At 34.8% G+C, this 17,978-nt stretch overlaps 1 protein-coding gene across 1 annotated transcript in view; it reads right to left on the bottom strand.

Annotated features, from left to right (window-relative positions):
* Positions 1-5,739, bottom strand: part of COX15 (cytochrome c oxidase assembly factor COX15) — a 53,433-nt gene extending 47,694 nt beyond the window's left edge. Inside the window, 3 exon segments of the mRNA XM_039871533.1 lie at positions 4,443-4,690; positions 5,499-5,525; positions 5,670-5,739. Of these exon segments, the coding sequence (XP_039727467.1) occupies positions 4,443-4,690; positions 5,499-5,525; positions 5,670-5,712 (318 nt within the window). The 5' untranslated portion in view covers positions 5,713-5,739.
* Between the last annotated feature and the right edge of the window lie 12,239 nt (positions 5,740-17,978).

Genomic DNA, 17,978 nt, shown 5'->3' with positions numbered 1-17,978 from the left:
CTTTTCAATTAAATGAGCCAATATATTTTCCTTTTTTGTTTATGCCAGTTTGATTTGGATCTCTGTCACTTGCAACCAAAGGCTGACCTATACAGTTAATGATTAAGTTTTCCTCCTTTCATTGACAGGAAGTTCAAGAGTCAAATTTGCATCTCATGTAGCAGATGAACAAGGTCATATTGAATGAATTTTGTTTCATCGTCTTTTTCTATCCTTTTTTTCTTGTATTTTGTTATATTTCATGTATTTTTGTAAGCCACTTCAAATCCTTTTTACAGCAAGGCAGTAAATAGTAGACTTTGTTTCCCATGTTATCCTAAACGGGCTGGAACAAAACTAATAAGAGTTTATAACTAAAGGACATCACTGGTTTCCTACCCAAATGTCAACTTTCTTTTCTTATCCCAACTCTGATTTTGTTATAGAAATTGTTCTTCCTTTATGTAGTCCATGTGCTTTAGGAGAGGCTACCCTCACCCACAGCTTCAGGGATGAGCCTAACCTAAGGGTAAACTTATTCTTATCAGGAATTGATTGAGGAATGGGTCATTGAGATGCCCGGAGAAATTTGCTGTTGGCTTCTATTTCCAGGAGACCTAAAAATGACCTTTCTTTCTTTGCTATATATTATGATGTGTGGATATGAGTTTTGAAACTTTAACTGTCTTACTACCTGTTTGAGGATAAAGCTGATGCCAAATGATAGCAAAGCTGAAAGAAAGGAGGAAATGGAGCATAGCTACTGGAATAAATCAATCCTGAGAACTGTACTATATCTGGGTTTTTGGTTATCTGAACCAAAAAATATTTTCATTCAGGCCACTCTAAGGAGGGTCTACCTTTTATTGACTCCTAATGGAATTAGAGAATGAGTCAGTTTCTCTTCCAGCAATTGCTATGAAGGTTCGTAGCAACCTTAGTAGAGTTAATAAATATCCAGATCTCTGTACGAACAGTTTGACTGTTGCAAGGAAAACTCCATCTTTAGAAAAACAATCTTACTAGTAAGTCTCTTGGTTTGACTGAGGTCAAAGGCCTCTAAACTCCTTATTGCTTAATTAAGCCAGTCAGAGTTCAGCACCTTCAGACATCCATCTTACAGAATATATTTTTTACCTTGAATTTGCTCAGAGGTTAATTACAGTTTCTGTGAAATAAGTAATCCTATTTGGAGAATTTTTAACCCATTTCACAAAGATCCATTCACAAATGCCAAAGAGATGACCCTTCCCTTCTTTATTGGTCAAAGGGAAATAGTTATCTCTTATGTCAAGAGTCATAACTATGAGAATAGTACATTTGATTTATTTAGCCCATATCCATATGCCCAGCACTGTACTTGCTGCTCTATGACTGCAACCTCTATGATAAAAGATTTTAAAACTGATATTATATAATTGAAATCATAAATTTTTCTTTAAATAAAATATGGGCCTCTTCAACCTCCTTTTGCAATTAGCACTTGGTAATCCCTCTCAAATATGCTCATTAAGTGCTGATAAAAGCACTCTCCCAAAATTTCTACATACACGTGTGGACATATGTAGAGACACAGAGAAATGCAAATTTTACAGTCTTGGCAGTAGGTTTAAAACTGTTCAGCAAAAGTTCTTAGTCCTCCTAATTTGATCATTTTTATTTTCTCAGTTCACAAAACTGTGTAATAATAATCCAACTATAAATTATAAGAATGTATTTGGTATTAGGAATTTAAACAACTTCATAGTAAAAAGGCCAACATATGTCAAGGTAGTGCTCTCTTATTGTGACAAGAATACACTCAGTTTTGTGTTAACAACAGGTTGTTATGATCGACAAGTTGTTTTAAGGTTACTTTTTGGGAATGAGTATTCTACCGAATTCAACATCTCATATGTTGTCATGTGCCACTTAACAATGGGGGTTAGGTTCTGAGAACTACATCGTTAGGTGTTGCCATTGTCATGCAAACATCACAGAGTGCACTTACACAAACCTAAATGGGGTAGCCTGCTACATACCTAGGCTATATAGCATACTTCTCCTTGGCTTTTCACCTGTACAGCATGTTACTATACAAACCAACATGAGATTAAATCAGGAGAAATGATGCAATCAAGAGATATACACATGAGATGTGTAAGGCTGCTGCTGGTATAACACTGTTTTATAGCAAAGTTTCTTTTATAAGTAAGAAGAGTACATCGTAAAATAACAATAAAAAGTATTGTAAATACATAAACTAGTAACATAGTCATTTATTATCATTACCATGTATTATGTACTGCATAATTATATATGCTATATACTTTTTCTACAACTGCTAGCACAGCAGGTTTACATCGGTATCACCACAAACACATGAATAATGTGTTGCACTTATGACGGCAATGACATCACTAAGAAATAGGAATTTTTCAGCTCTTTTATGATCTTATGAAACCATCATGGTATACACTGTTCATCGTTAACCAAGATGTTGTTATGAAGTGCACGACTGTAGCAACTACTATTAACAATTTCTTATGTATTCTTTTAGAAATTTTAATAATTTACTTGTATTCATTGTTGGTAAAAACTCATGTTTTTCCAAGTGATAATTGCTATTTATATTGCCCCCATGTTATTTCTGTCAGATGTATTTCCTGTGTGTTTGCTTTCATATTTATATTTGTTTTATAAGATTCTCTTGAGAATTAAAAAAAATTACATAGACATTTCTCTGTTTTCTGATATCACCCTCTTTTTTTTTTCAGGACTCAGAAGAGTATTTTTCTCACCAGTACATTCTTTTTATGCTAGTCCATTTTATTTTGTTGTTTTATAACCTATGAAGAATATATTTTATGGAATGATGTGAAATAAAGACCTAAATTAATTACTTTTTTCTATGTTGATAGATTGCTGTCCAAAAACATTGAACAGTTCATCTCTCTAGTTTGTCAAAAGTTAAAAGTTTTTGCTTTGACTCTACTGAGTATTATTCTGTATCATTGATAACTTTTACTATTTTTAAAATATATAGTATACTCTTTAAAAATAACATAAATTTTTTAATAGTTGACTCTTTTTTGGTAGGTTTTAAGTCTACTTCAGTGAATTTATTCATTATTTAAATTGATTCTTTGTAATTCATTTATTCTTCTAGAAGAATTTCACTGTATTTTAGGTTTTAATAATTAAAGGGAGAGTAGGTTTATAAGAATAGGTTAAAAGAATTTTTTAAATACTGTCAATTTAATTATATATCTACAGCTTTTTGAGTCTCAGGTTATTCTAAAAAGATTTTTTGTCTTATAAGTACAAAAACATATGGATTATTTTTGGTGGGAGAATTTGGGACTAAATATTTTATTACTTCATAGTTATAGTTTTTAGTTTTTTCTATAGGAACATGAAATACTAGGCTCCATTTAAAAATATAAAGGAAGATTTTTCACAATTTGAAAGCCACCGCTAAATCTAAGCCAAAATGGAAAAGGAAGACTCATAGCAACATTATCATCATTGGACATAAAGACTCAGGCAAGTCTACTCCTTCTAGCCATCTGGTCTACAAATTAGTGAGATGGACAAATGAACCATCAAAAAATTTCAGGAGGAACCTGCTGAGATGAGAAAGTGCTCTTTCAAATATGCCTGGGTCGTGGATAAACTACAAGTTGCCCCTGAACATGTTATCACCATTGATACCTCCCTTTAGAAATTCAAGATCAGCAAGTATTCTGTGACTATCATGATGCCCCAGGACACAGAGACTTTATCAAAAACATAATTACAGGCATATCTCAGGCCGACTGTGCTGTCCCGATTATTGCTGCTGGTGTTGGTAATTTGAAGCAGGCATTTCTAAGAATGGGCAGACTCATTAGCATGCTCTTTTGGCTTACACCATGGGTATGAAACAACTAATTGTTGGTGTTAACAAAATGAATTCCACTGAGCTGCCTTACAGCCAGGAGAGATACAAGGAAATCATTGAGGAAGTCAACAGCTACATAAAGAAAATTGGCTACAACCCTGACATGGTAGGTTTTGTGCCAGTTTCTGGTTGGAATGGTGACAACATGCTGGAGCCAAGTGCTAACATGCCTTCATTCAAGGGATGGAAAGATATCCATAAAGATGGCCAGTGAAACCATGCTGCTTGAAGCTCTGAACTGCATCCTGCCACCAACTCATGCAACTGACAAGCCCTTGCATCTGCCTCTCAAAGGACATTTACAGAATTGGTGGTAATGGTACTGTCTCAGTAGGCCAAGTGGAACTGTTTTTCTCAAACCTGTCATGGTGGTCATCTTTGCTCCAGACAGTGTTAATAACTCAAGTGAAGTCTGTTGAAATACACCATGAAGCTTTGAGTGAATCTCTTCCAGGGGACAATGCGAGTTTCAGTGTCAAGAACGTGTCTGTTGAAAATGTTCATCATGGCAATGTGGTTGTTGACGGCAAAAATTACTCACCAATAGAAGCATCCTGACCATCCAGACCAAACCAGTGCTGGATATGCGCCTGTGTTGGATTGTCACACAGCCCATGTTTCTTGCAAGTTTGCTGAACTGAAGAAGATTGATCATCATTCTGAGAAAAAACTGGAAGATGGCCAGAAATTTTTGAGATCTGGCGATGCTGCCATTGTTGATGTGGTTTCTGGCAAGCCCATGTGTGTTGAGAGCTTCTCTGACTGTCCTCCTCTGGGCTGTTTTTCTATCTGTGGAATGAGACAGACACTTGCTATAGGTGTCATCACAGCAGTGGACAAGAAGGCAACTGGAACTGGCAAAGTCACTAAGTCTGAATAACAGAGAGCTCAGAAGGCTAAATGAATATTATTCCCAATACCCACTACCTAGTACTAATCAGTGGTGGAAGAATGGTCTCAGAACATTTTGTCTCAATTGGCCATTGAAGTTTAATAGTAAAAGACTGGTTAATGATAGCAATATATCATAAAACCTTTAGAAGGAAAGGAGAATGTTTGTGGACCATTTTGGTTTTTTGGGGGTAGCATTCTTTAAGTTATTTGGGTTTTTTTGGTTGTTGTTCAAGGGTCAACTTTATTGTAAATGAGATCTGATCTGATTGTTTTCTACCAGCTTTGTTTTTAATTGCTGAACAAAAAAACAATATATTCAGATAGCAAATAGTAAATACAATATATTAATTTGCCAGATAAATGGATAATAAGATGAGGTATTCATGTATTAACAGTGGATTTATCTGAAGGTCTTTACCTTCTTTCTATGACATTTTATCCTCCCTTTCCCATTAAAAAAAATATTTTTTATTATGGTGGCATTGGTTAATGAAATCCAGTAAGTTTCAAGTGTACAATTCAACAGTATACATTGCATTGTGTGTTCACCACCCATAATTAGATTTCTTTCTGTCACCACAAGTTATTAGTTTTTAAAATCAATACTTTTTAATGGAAACAACTTGAACAGAATTTTGAAACCCATGAAAACAGAGTTTAATGAGAAAAAAAATGTAAAGGGAAAAACAATCTTTACACTTACCACTTAAATCTGGATATCTACTTTGCGCTGTTGCACAAGAGAGAAAACGTTTGTAAAGTTCATATGTAACCATTAACTAAAAGTATGCAACTCTTTGGTTATCTTGAACATTGAACCTTTGTAGACTTTTTGAAGTCTTTGAAATGTAACCTCTTATTGGCATTTACTTACTAAGTAGAAATGATACAGCATAATTTTCCTCCTGAATCATCATGATCAAGCATTCCTTCCTTCCTTCCTGAAGTCCAGATTAGTAGTTACAAAACAGTCACAGGAATGTAGAGTACAACATAGAAAATATAGTCAATATTATTGTAATGGCTGTGTGTAGAGCCAGATGAGTACTAGAGTAATTGGGGGTATCACTTCATAAATTATATAAATGTCTAGCTATTGTACTATATATCTGAAACTAATATAAAATAAATTTTTTAAAAAATCCTTCCTACTGAATTATTTCTGTGCAATCAGTTTTTTTTAGCACACACACATTGAGCCATTAAGAAGAGATTTTTGGTGACCTACAGAGCTAAGTCCCGAATCCAGTTTTCCTGACTTCTTTACATCTTGCAGTCTTTCTTAGTGCATTTTTAAATATCGATGATAACACTTAAAGAGAGAGAATTGACAGAACACCTCATCCGATAGAATGAAGCATCTCTGAAAACTTGCATATGTTTGGCATACTCAGATCACATTTTCAAGGCACTAGAAAAGCTGTGATTCAAGGATATCCTATGGTGTATCCTTAGGTAAAGAGAATCATCACTCTATTTTCTCTTTTGTATAAATATTATATACATTAAATCATAACATCTTCAAGATCTTCTCATTAGACCCTCTTCCCAGAGCATATATTCTTTCTTCAGTTTTCTCAACCATATAAAGGGGTGAGAGGACATCTGTTGATGTTTCTACCATACAGATATGGAGAATTATTCTTTGTAAATTGTTAGATGTACGACAATTTTCTTAACCTTTCTGAACCAGTTTTCTTATTGGTAAAATTGGAATAAAAATACTTATCTCATAGGCTTGTTGTGAGGATTAAGTGAGACAAAAATTTTAGAGTGCCTAACACAGAAATGTTTTCATTATTTAATAAACCTTATGATAGAACATGTAATAGATATCCATTAACTGTGAGTTCCCTTGATGCCTTTAAGTCATTGATAAAAACATTGAAAATGCTGGAGCCATTGCTGACCCTTTTGGAATGCCATTAGAGATCTTCCTCATGCTACATCATTCTTTTAATTTCTTTAGATATATATAATTGTTCAAACAACTGAAGGCTTTGCTGAGTTCAGGATACACAATACTAATGTAATAATCATATCAAAAAAAATCAAACCAGGCAACCTAATTTAATTTCTGAGGTTTGGCAATGATGAATAAAGTTGCTATAAACATTCGTGTGCAGTTTTTTGTGTGAACCTAAGTTTTCAGCTCCTTTGGGCAAACACCAAGAAGTGTGCTTTATCATTCGTATGGTAAGAATATGTTTAGTTTCATAAGAAACTGCCAAACTTTATTCCAAAATGGCTGTATCAGTTTGCATTCCCATCAGCAATCAATGAGCATTTCTGTTGTTCCACATCCTCACTGACATTTGGTGTTGTCAATGTTGTGGATTTTGGCCATTCTAATAGGTGTGTAGTGTTATCTCCTTGTTTTAATTTGCATTGCCCTAGTGACATATGAAGTGGAACAGCTTTTCATATGCTTATTTGCCATCTCTATACTTTCTCTAGTGAGGTGTCTATTAAGGTCTTTGGCTCACTCTTTAATTGAGTAGTTCATTTTCTTATTGTTGGGTTTTAAGAGTCCTTTATCAGATATGTCTTTTGCAAATATTTTCTTCCCTTATGTAGTTTGAATTTTCATTCTCTTGACTGTGTCTTTTGCAGAGCAGAAATTTTTAATTTTAATGAAGTCCAGCTTATCAATTCTTTTTTCTTTCATAGATTGTGCCTTTGGTGTTATATCTAAAATGTCATTGCTAATCCCACGTCCACCAAATTTTCTCCTTTGCTATCTTCTAGGAGTTTTATAGTTTTGTGTTTTACATTTAGGTCTATGATCCATTTTGAATTAATATTTGTGAAGGGTATTAGGTCTGTGTCTAGATTCACATGTGGACGTCCAGTTGTTCCAACAGCATGTATTAAAAAGACTGTATTTTCTCCATCATATTGCCTTTGTTCTTTTGTTAAAGATCAGTTAACTATATTTATGTGTGTCTATTTCTGGGTTCTCTGTTCTCTATTCCATTGATCTGTTTGTCTATTCTTCCACCAGTATCACACTATCTTAATTATTATAGCTTTATAGTAAGTCTCAAAGTCAGGTAGTGTTAGTCATTCAAATGGATTCTTCTCTTTCAATGATGTTAGCTATTCTGTGTCTCTAGTCTCTCCATATAAGTTTAGAATTTGTCGATATCCATAAAATAACACCGGGATTTTTATTGAGATTGCACTAAATCTATAGATCAAGTTGAGAAGAACTGACATTCTGACAATATTGAGTTTTCATGAACATGGACTATCTTTCCATTTATTTAATTTTTTGATTTCTTTCATTAGAGTTTTATAGTTTTCCTCATATAGATCATGTACATATTTTGTTTTGTCTGATATATCTACGTATTTCATTTTTGGATGCTAATGTAAAAGATATTGTGTTTTTAATTTCAAATTCAACTTGTTCATTGCTGATACAGGAAAGTGATTGACTTTTGTATGTTAACTTCGTATCCTGATACTTTGCTATAATTGCTTATGCGTTATGGGGTTTTTTTTGGGGGGGGTTTGTCAATTCTTCTTTTGAATTTTTTACATAGATAATTATGTCATCTGAGAACTAAGATGGTTTTATATCTTTCTTCTCAATCAGTATACCTTTTATTTCCTTTTCTTATCTTTTCGCATTAGCTATGACTTTTGGTATGATTCAGCTTTGGTATGATTCCCTGATCTTCGAGGGAAAGCTTCTAGTTTCTCTCCATAAGTTTAATGTCAACTACGGGCTTTTTGTAGATATTCTTTATCAAGTGAGGAAGTTCCCCCTCTATTCCTAGTTTACTGAGAGTTTTTATCATGAATGCATGTTGGATATTGTCAAATGCTCTTTCTGCATCTGTTGATATAGTCATGTGACTTTTTTCTTCTTCAGCCTGTTTCATTAATTGATTTTCAAATATTGAACCAGGCTTGTGTACCTAGGATAAATCCCACTTGGTTGTGATGTATAATTCTTTTTATACATTGTTGGATTTGATTTGCTAATATTTTATTCAGAATTTCTGCATCTACGTTCATGAGAGATATTGGTCTGTAGTTTCCTTGCAATGTCTGTCTGGTTTCTTATCAGGGTAACGCTAACTTCGTAGAATGAGGAGAGACTATTCCTTCTGCTCCTATCTTCTAAAAGAGACTGTAGAAAATTGATATACTTTCTTCTTTAAATGTTTGGTAGAACACATTGGGTATGGTGCTTTCTGTTTTGGAAAGTTATTAATTATTGATTCAATTTCTTTAATATAGGCCTAGTTCTATTGTCTATTTATTCTTGCATGTTTCAACAGATTATGTCTTTCAAGGAATTGGTTTATTTCATCTAGGTTATCAAATTTATGGGCATAGCGTTATTCATAGTTTTCTTTTTATTATCCTTTTAATGTCCATGAGAACTGTAATGATGTCCCTGCTTTCATTTCTGATATTAGTAATTTCTTTTTTAATGTATTTATTTTAATCAGTTTCAAGGATACAGTACATTGGTTAGACATCTATATAGTTCATACGATGATCTCCCCAATTGCTCCCTCCGTCCCCTGACCCTCCACCTAGCCAACATATTCATGCTAACTGCATTCCCTATGCTGTGCTCCCCATCCCTGTGACCATCCATCAGCTGCTAATTTGTACTTCTTTAACCTTTCACCCCATTCTCCCAGACCCCCAAACCCTCTTCCTCTCTGTCCATCACCAAATTGTCCACTATATTTCTGAATCTATTTTTAATTAGTTTGTACTTTTTATTCCTTAGTTTCCTTATATAAGTGAAATCATATTGTGTCTATCTTTCTCTGTCTAACTTAAATACCTTCTAGGTCCGTCAAAGCAATATCTTTTTCCATTCTCTTCTTTTTAGTCTGTGTGTGTCTTTTAATCTGAAGTGAATCTTTTGTAGGCAGCATATGTAGGGGTCTTGTTTTCTTACCCTTTCAGCCACTCTATCTTTTGGTTGGAGCACTTAATTCTTTTCCATTTAAGGTACTTATTGATAGGAATGTAGTTGTTACCATTCTTTATTCTTGTTTTCGATACATGTTTTTTCTTCTTAAAGAAGTCCCTCCAACACTTCCTGTAATTCTGGCTTGGTGGCGATAAATTCCTTTAGCTTATTTTTGTCTGGGAACCTCTTTATCTGTCCTTCAACTCTAAATGATAGCTTTGCTGGATAAATTATTCTTGGTTGTAGATCCTGGATCTTCATCCTGTCGAATATTTTTTGCCAAATCCTTCTGTACTGCATAGTTTCTTTTGAGAAATCAGCTGCCAGTCTTATGGGTGTTCCCTTATATGTAATTATTTGTTTTTCTCTTGTTGCCTTTAACATTCTTTCTTTGTATTTAACCTTTGGCATTTTAATTATGGTGTGTCTTGGTGTGGGCCTCTTTGGATCCCTGATTTTGGGAGTTCTCTGAGTTTCCTGGGGTTTTATGTCCATTTCCTTCACCAGGTTAGGGAATTTTTCCATCATTATTTCTTCAAACAGCTATTTGACATCTTGATTTTCTTTAGTTATGCCAGTCAGACAGATATTTGGACCCTTAGTAGTGGCCCATATTCTCCTTAAATTATTTTTATAGTCTTGGCATCTTATCTCTTGCCATTCTGATTGTGTGTCTTTGGCTTTCCCGTCCTCTAGATAAGGCATTTGATCCTTTTCTTTATTCACTTTGTTTATTCCTTTGTTTATTCCATTTAATATATTTCTCATCTCAGATAATGTGTTCTTCATTTCAGACTGGTTCCCTTTTATAATTTCCATTTCCATTTTTATGTTTTTTATTTCTTTGCTGAATTTATCTATACTTCCCAAATGTTCATTAAGCGTCTTTATAACCAGAGTTTTGAACTCTGCATCTGTTTGATTACTGACTCCATTATATCTGGATTTATGTTCTGTTCTCTCATACGGTTTATGCTTCTTTGTCTTCCTATTTTGGCTGCCTTTCCATGTCTGTTTCTATGTACTAAGCAAAGCTCCTAAGTTTCCCAGTCTTATTAGTGTGGATTTGTGAAGTAGGTGTTCAGTGGCACAGTCCTGCAAGAGGTTCAGCTTCAGGCCAAACTTAGCCCAAGCCTCTTCCCCTCTGGGGCCACCAGTTAAGATTCAGCAAGAAATCTACAGATGCTGTGCTTATAATTGCCTCAACAGGCCACAGCAGAAACCGAGGCCAGCTGCCTCCAGTGTGAGTCTAGGTTCTGCTCAGCAAGGAGCACCTGACTCTCACCAAGGATACATGTGGATGTGGCTTGGGTGGGGCTGTGAGTTGGGGGAGGCAGGGTTTCAGGGAATCCTCTGGGCAGAGCGACCTCTGTTGTCCAGTTTGATGACATCACAGCTATGGCGGTGCTGTGTCCAGCTCACTGGTATCAGGGAGGACTCAACAGGGAACAACGGATACCGCCTGCACTTCTGTACCCAGCGAGTCTCACCTCGGCTCTCACTCTGACAATGTCTCCCTGTAAGTCCCTGGTGCCCTCTACACACAGCCGAATCATCACTGGTGCTCAGAGCAAGCAGGTCTGTCACTGCGAAAATCCACTTGCGAATGTGGCCCCTTTAAGAGGCGGCTGCCGCTGCCGCAGCCTCCCTCTCACTTAGCCGCTGGAGACCAGGCAGCCCTGCATCCTCGCCCTGTCCTACCTTCTGCCATTGCAGGGTGATTTCTTGTATTTCTCCCTATTTGTATGGCTTGTTCATCTAGATCCCAGGTGATTTTTCCTTGCTGCTGCTCCTTGTTTCTGTCACAACTTTGATTTGCTCGCCAGAGGAATGGACATCATCGACGCCATTTTTTTCCTCTCTCTGATATTAGTAATTTCTGTTCTCTCTCATTTTTTCTTAATTAACATGGTCGGAGGCTTGCTGATTTTAAAATATATATATTTTAAAAGAACTAGCTTTGGTTTCATTGATTTTCTTATTGATTTTCTTATTTTGATTTCATTGCTTTCTGCTCTAATTTTTATTTTTTATTTTTTCTACTTACTTTGGATTTAATTTGCTCTTCTTTATTCTAGTTTCCTAAGAGAGCAACTTAAGATGATCGATTTTAGATATTGCTTCCTTTTTAATATGTGCATTCTATGGTCGAAGCGCTGTGTTTGAAAACTTCCACAAATTTTGGTAATTTGTGTTTTCATTTGCATTCATTTAAAAATATTTAAATATTTCTCTTGAGATTTCTTTTTTGACCCATATGCTATTTAGAATTATGTTGTTTAATATTTAAGTATCTGGGAATTTTCTAGCTATTTTTTCTGTTATCGATTTCTACTTTAATTCCACTATGGCCTGAGAGCAGACATTGTGTGATTCCCATTCTTTTAAATTTGTTAAGGTGTGTTTTATTGCTCAGAGTGTAATCTGTCTTGGTGAATGTTCCTTGTGAGCTTGAGAAGAATCTGTTGTTGAATGGAGTAGTCTATAGATATTCATTATTTCTGGTCATTGAGTTAAACTATGTCTTCACTGATTTTCTGTCTGCTGGATCTGTCCATTTCTGACAGGGGTATCGAAGTCTACAACTATATAAGAGTGGATTCATCTATTTCTCCTTGCAGTTCTATCACTTTTTGCCTCATGTATTTTGATCTTCTATTAGGTACTTACATATTAAGGATTGTTATGTCTTCATGAAAAATCGACCCTTTATCATTGTGTAATGTCCCTCTTTATCTCTGATAACTTTCCTTGGTCTGCTTTGTCTGAAATTAATACAGCTATTTTTCTTTTCTTTTCGTAAGTATTAGCACAGTACATCTATATCCAATCATTTACTCTTAATCTATATGTGCCTTTATATTTAAAATATAATCTGTATGTATCTTTATATTTAAAATGTGTCTTGATATTTAAAAATAAAATGGGTTTGTAGACATCATACAGTTGGGTCTCATTTTTTATACACTCTGACAGTCTTTGTCTTCTTACTGGTGTGTTTAGACCACTGATGTTTAAAGTAATTATTGATATAATTGGATTGGTATCTACAATATTTGTTACTGTTTTACATTTGTTGCCCTTGTTCTTTGTTTCTACTTTTGTATTCCACTCTTTTTTTCTGTTGTTTTTTGTGTGTGTGGTTTTAATTGAGTGTTTTATATGATTCCATTTTCACTCCTTTCTTAGCATATCAATTATACTTCTTTTTTTCACTTTTTTTAGTAGTTGCCCTAGAGTTTGCAATATACATTTACAACTAATTCAAGTCCACTTTCAAATAACACTAGTGCTTTACAGGTAGCGTGAGTACCTTATAATAACAAAATAATCGTAATTTCTCCCTCCCATTCCTTGTATCTTTGCTGTCATTCATTTCACTTATACTTAAGTGAAATTCAATGTATTGAATTCCTTTAAACAAATTTTTCTTAGCTCAATTAAGAATAAGAAAAAAGATTTTTATTTTACCTTCACTTATTCCTTCCCCAGTGCTTTTTCTTTATTTATATAGATCCAAGTTTCCAGCCTTTATAACTTTCCTGCTCTTTAAGGAACTTTTTAAAAACAATTATTACATGACAGGTTTACTGGCAACAAATTCTTTCAATTTTTGTTTGTTGGAGAAAGTCTTTATTTTGCCCTCATGTTTTGAAGGAAAATTTTGCAGGATACTAAATTCTGAAGTTTTTTTTTCCTCTTAATGGCTTAAATATTTTACTCCACTTTCTTCTTGCTTGCATGGCTTAAATATTTTACTCCACTTTCTTCTTGCTTGCATGGTCTCAGATGTAATTCTTATCTTTGCTCTTCTATAGGTAAGATATTTTTCCCTCTGGCTGCTTTCATAATTTTTTTTTATCTTTGATTTTCTGCAATTTAAATATGATATGATTAGGTGTAAATATGATATGATTTTTTGTTTTTGCATTTATCCTGCCTGGTGTTCTCTGAAGTTCCTGGATCTGTGCTTTGGTGTCTGACATTAATCTGGGAAAATTCTTAGCCATTATCTATGTTAGTAAATATTCTATAACCCAAAACTTGTTTTGATGACTATTTAGATCCTTTACCTGTTCCTTTTAAGGCTATTCAGAATGTTTTAAGCACAAACAAGTACAAATCCTTCTCATTTGAACACATGATTATAACTTCTCTCCATCACTTTTTGTTCTTCTTATTTGCAATAAACACCAGAGGGGGCTTATATCTTACTTTTAGTAAATGATCCCACTCACACCATGTCTCTCACAAGGTCTTTTCGTTAGTCTCAGTGAACATTTTCAAGCATAGCCAACTTGCTCTTACAGGTACTTGCCAGACAAGCCCAGTAGGTAGATCCTCTTCCATCTGCTAATTAGAGATGTAGAAGACTCACATCATTGCCAAAGAAAGGCTCAGATATTTAGTTAGGTGTCTGTATGTAAGTTCTTTCACACGTGAGGGAGATTGTCATTGCACCATTGTCAACAAACAAAGATAAAACCAGGATTTATAGAAGGGATGGGAAGGGAGGAAAACTTAGCTTAAGGAAATTAAGGGTTTTTCTTGATTAAGCTGATTAGCTGGAGGGCATCAAAGAGACCAGTTTGGGAAGGCCAATGTTGAGTAGGCTGGCTGGGGCATCAGGGAAAACAATTCCAGATATTTGTGAAATTTCTAAAAAAAACCTTTGGAATTTGGCTGTGAAGTATGCATGACAAGCTGTCCAATGTCTGCCAGCGTACCATTAACATCACCAAGTAAGCCAGGTTTGTACCACTAATTTCTCTCATCAGAATTTCTCATTTCCCCAATTTGGTCAAAATTAGCTCTTAAAGGAATGGATTCAGACATGAGGATTTCATTTTCCTTTGAGACTATATCATCAGTTGACTTGGGATAATGGCCATATAAAATTTAATCATTCAGATATTTAACAGCGGAAGAAGGTAACAAGTATGAGAACAATCATAAATCCTTAACAAACATTTGGCACCCTGTTTTTATTCAGGTTTTATTTATGCACTTATGCATTTATGTGTAAGTATGGGAAGGTCATTTGATTACATAATAGTAGTTTAGAATGTGCATATTGAGAAACTAGGAAAAGTTGTTTAGGGTAAACATAATGAATTTCTGTCCAAATTCAGTTGGCCTAATTATGGAAAACAAATACCCTGGGTGTATCTAGACAAATCATAAAACATAATCATATAAAAAAATAATTAGACCACTGCTTGCATCATGTTCCTGTCTTTCTTTATGTTCCTTGGGTTTATTTAGAGGCTTTAACATGCTAATAAAAAAAAAGTTAACCCCTGTCTGTTAAAGATTTTTTTCCTGTCTGTTTTAAGGATCCCCTAAGATATTGTCCCTTATTAATGTTAAAAGTTCCTGCAGAGATCTACTGGGTATTTTTATCATCCTTGGTATAGGAATTCCATTTTTTGAATATTGACAACTAATGGGTAAACATGAAAAAAAATCTAGAGGTTTAGAGGGAGGAAGAAGGCTCTAATCCCTAGAATTACAGGCACCTATATCAGTGCACAAGGATAGCAAATATACACATTGCATCCTATCTCTGATCAGAAGCATATGATATTAACATCTCGAACTTACAGTTATAATTTCCAGAAAATACCGAGATTGTCATGACAAACAAAAGCAAACAAACAAGACTAATAAACTTGTTTTCTCTATTATCTACCATCTGCCACGGAATAGCTTGTAAGAGCTGAAAAGCTCAATCACCATCTGTACCACTCACCAGACAAGCCAGGACTTAAAGGTGAGCATGGGATGTAAATGGGGACAAGGTGCACCTTCAGGGTGTATACTTCTCTTGGTTCTGATGGTAGGACTCAGGTGAGAAAATCTTGGTAAAATTCTCTGGATTGTTGTGGAGATCTTTGTTGTCGGTAGTGTTCCCTGCTTTCTATTTTCTTGGTAGATTTCATTCAGCCCTTCTGCCTGCTGCTTCCCTTGGCCATCCCAAGAATTATTAGGGCTTCCTTACTCTCTGTGAAAATGGAATTGCATTAGCATGGTTTCCGTCAGCTCTTTTTGGTCTTCCATAGGCGAAAGCTTGAAGTGTCTAGAGGTTTTCTCTCAGCTCTCCCAACAGCTCCCTCTCATTTTGTAGTACTAATCTCAGCAGGTGGTAAAGACCAGCGTGACAAAGAATTGGGAGTAATGTAGTCTGATTGTTTCTCAGACTCCTCGAGATTCTAATCTATTATGCCAGCTCCACGCATGGCCTGAAAAAGTTTGTTAGAAGTTAAGCTGAAATGAAATATTACTCAGCCATAAAAAAAGAATGAAATTTTGCCATCTGCAACAACATGGATGGAACTAGAGGGCATTGTGCTGAGTGGAATAAGTCAGACAAAGAAAGAGAAATGCCATATGATTTCATTCACATGTGGAATCTAAAGAACACGATAAACAAAATAGAAGCAAACTCACAGATACTGGCAACCATTTTGATGGTTGCCAGATGGAAGGGGTTTAGGGGGGAGGTGAAAAAGGGAAAGGGATTGAGAATACAAATTGGTATTTTGAAATAGTTATGAGGATGTAAAGTGTAGCATAAGGAATATAATCAATAATATTGTAATAACTGTGTACGGTGTCAGATGGGTACTAGATTTATCGGGGTGATCCCTTTGTTGATTATATAAATGTCTAATAACTATGTTGAATACCTGAAACTAATACAAGATCGTATGCCAATCGTAATTTAAAAATAAAAAATTATTTTTTAAAAATTGAACAGTTCTTATTGAAAGACTGTTCATGCTGACTAGTCTTTTTACACTTTATAGTTAAAAATGTGAAAACCAGGGTCACACAAAAACGAGGGTCAGCTGGGTTTTGCCCACAGGTGAAACCAACCCCTGGTTTTGTGCCTTTAGGGTTCTCTGTGTCTTCACTAATGGATTTTTAAAAATCTATAATTATGTCATCTTTTCAGCTTCTTTTGTCGGTGTGGTCAGAGATCTGTACTGTACCAAAGCCAGTACACTGATATCACACTTTTTCTGACCCTGGGTCGATCTCATCCCAAGGCCTAAATCATTTTAATAATAACCTCTCATAAGAGGTTAACTGAATGAATGTCCTAATAAAATTTATACATCTTTCAGATGCTACTAATGCAGCACATATCCACTGGTACTAGTGGTAAATATTCTTATTATTTGTGAATTTAAGGTAACCAAAGTATAGTTAACCTTAGGCCAGGCATTAAAGTATACATTAGAAAATATTTGTATGTATATATTAAAATATACATTACTTTCTTGTTAATTTATCTCTGTAGATATAGTCCATATATGCCCACAGAACAAAGAGGTGGGTTTTTTCTGTGTTGACAACCAAAATGGTTCCACATGATCTCCTAAATGATGGTGTTTGCTCTTTAATATGTTGACAAGCATGTCTGGCTGCTATTAATTTAGGGTGTCCTGATTTTAAAAGAACATTTGCTTTACTAGGTGAAGGGGTTACTGAGGAGTTGTTGTCTAATGGATATAGAGTTTTAGTTTTGCAAGATGACAAAGTTCTGGGGATTGGTTGCACAACAATGTGAATACACTTAGCACTACTGAACTGTACACTTAGAAATGGTTAGGATGATAAATTTTATAATATGTGTTTTTTTACCATAACACACAAAAATTTGCTTTAAAAATATTATTACATAAATAACACCTGATAATTACGGAAAAATCCGAAAATACAGACAAGTAAAAAGGAAAATAAAAATTACCCACAATCCTACAGCTAACATTTTGTTACATAAATGCCTAAATTATATATGTGTAGGTTCACATTAAATATACTATTTTATAACCTGGGTTTTTCAAAGTTTACACTAGTTTTAATCACATTTTAAGTTCTATGTTCTTAATTAAAAATGTGGAGGAGTAGCATATTTCACATTTCTGTGAACTGTAAGGCCTTAAACAGAAGTGAAATGTCACATTTAGGGGTGCCTGCCGCTGCACTAATGCTTCTTTCTTTAGGTCGTGGGTCCCCAGAAGGAAAGGCTCCTCCATTCAGCTGTCTGTCAGCTCTGCTGACATCTTTCAGTGGTTCCTTTTATGCTTACACTTACGAAGGCTTCTGATATTTGTGAAAACTAATGAGTCTACTTGTCTCTAGGTTTTCTTAGTCACATGTATATCCACGAGAATCACCTAAACATACTCTCAAGCAAGGTTAACGATTAAATGGTTGGGATGAAAGGTC

This window comes from Pteropus medius, unplaced genomic scaffold (assembly GCF_902729225.1).
Source record: "Pteropus medius unplaced genomic scaffold, Ma_sr-lr_union100, whole genome shotgun sequence".
Lineage (NCBI taxonomy): Eukaryota > Metazoa > Chordata > Mammalia > Chiroptera > Pteropodidae > Pteropus > Pteropus medius.
Note: the sequence above shows the minus strand (reverse complement) of the source record. Positions and strands in the feature narration are given on the sequence as shown.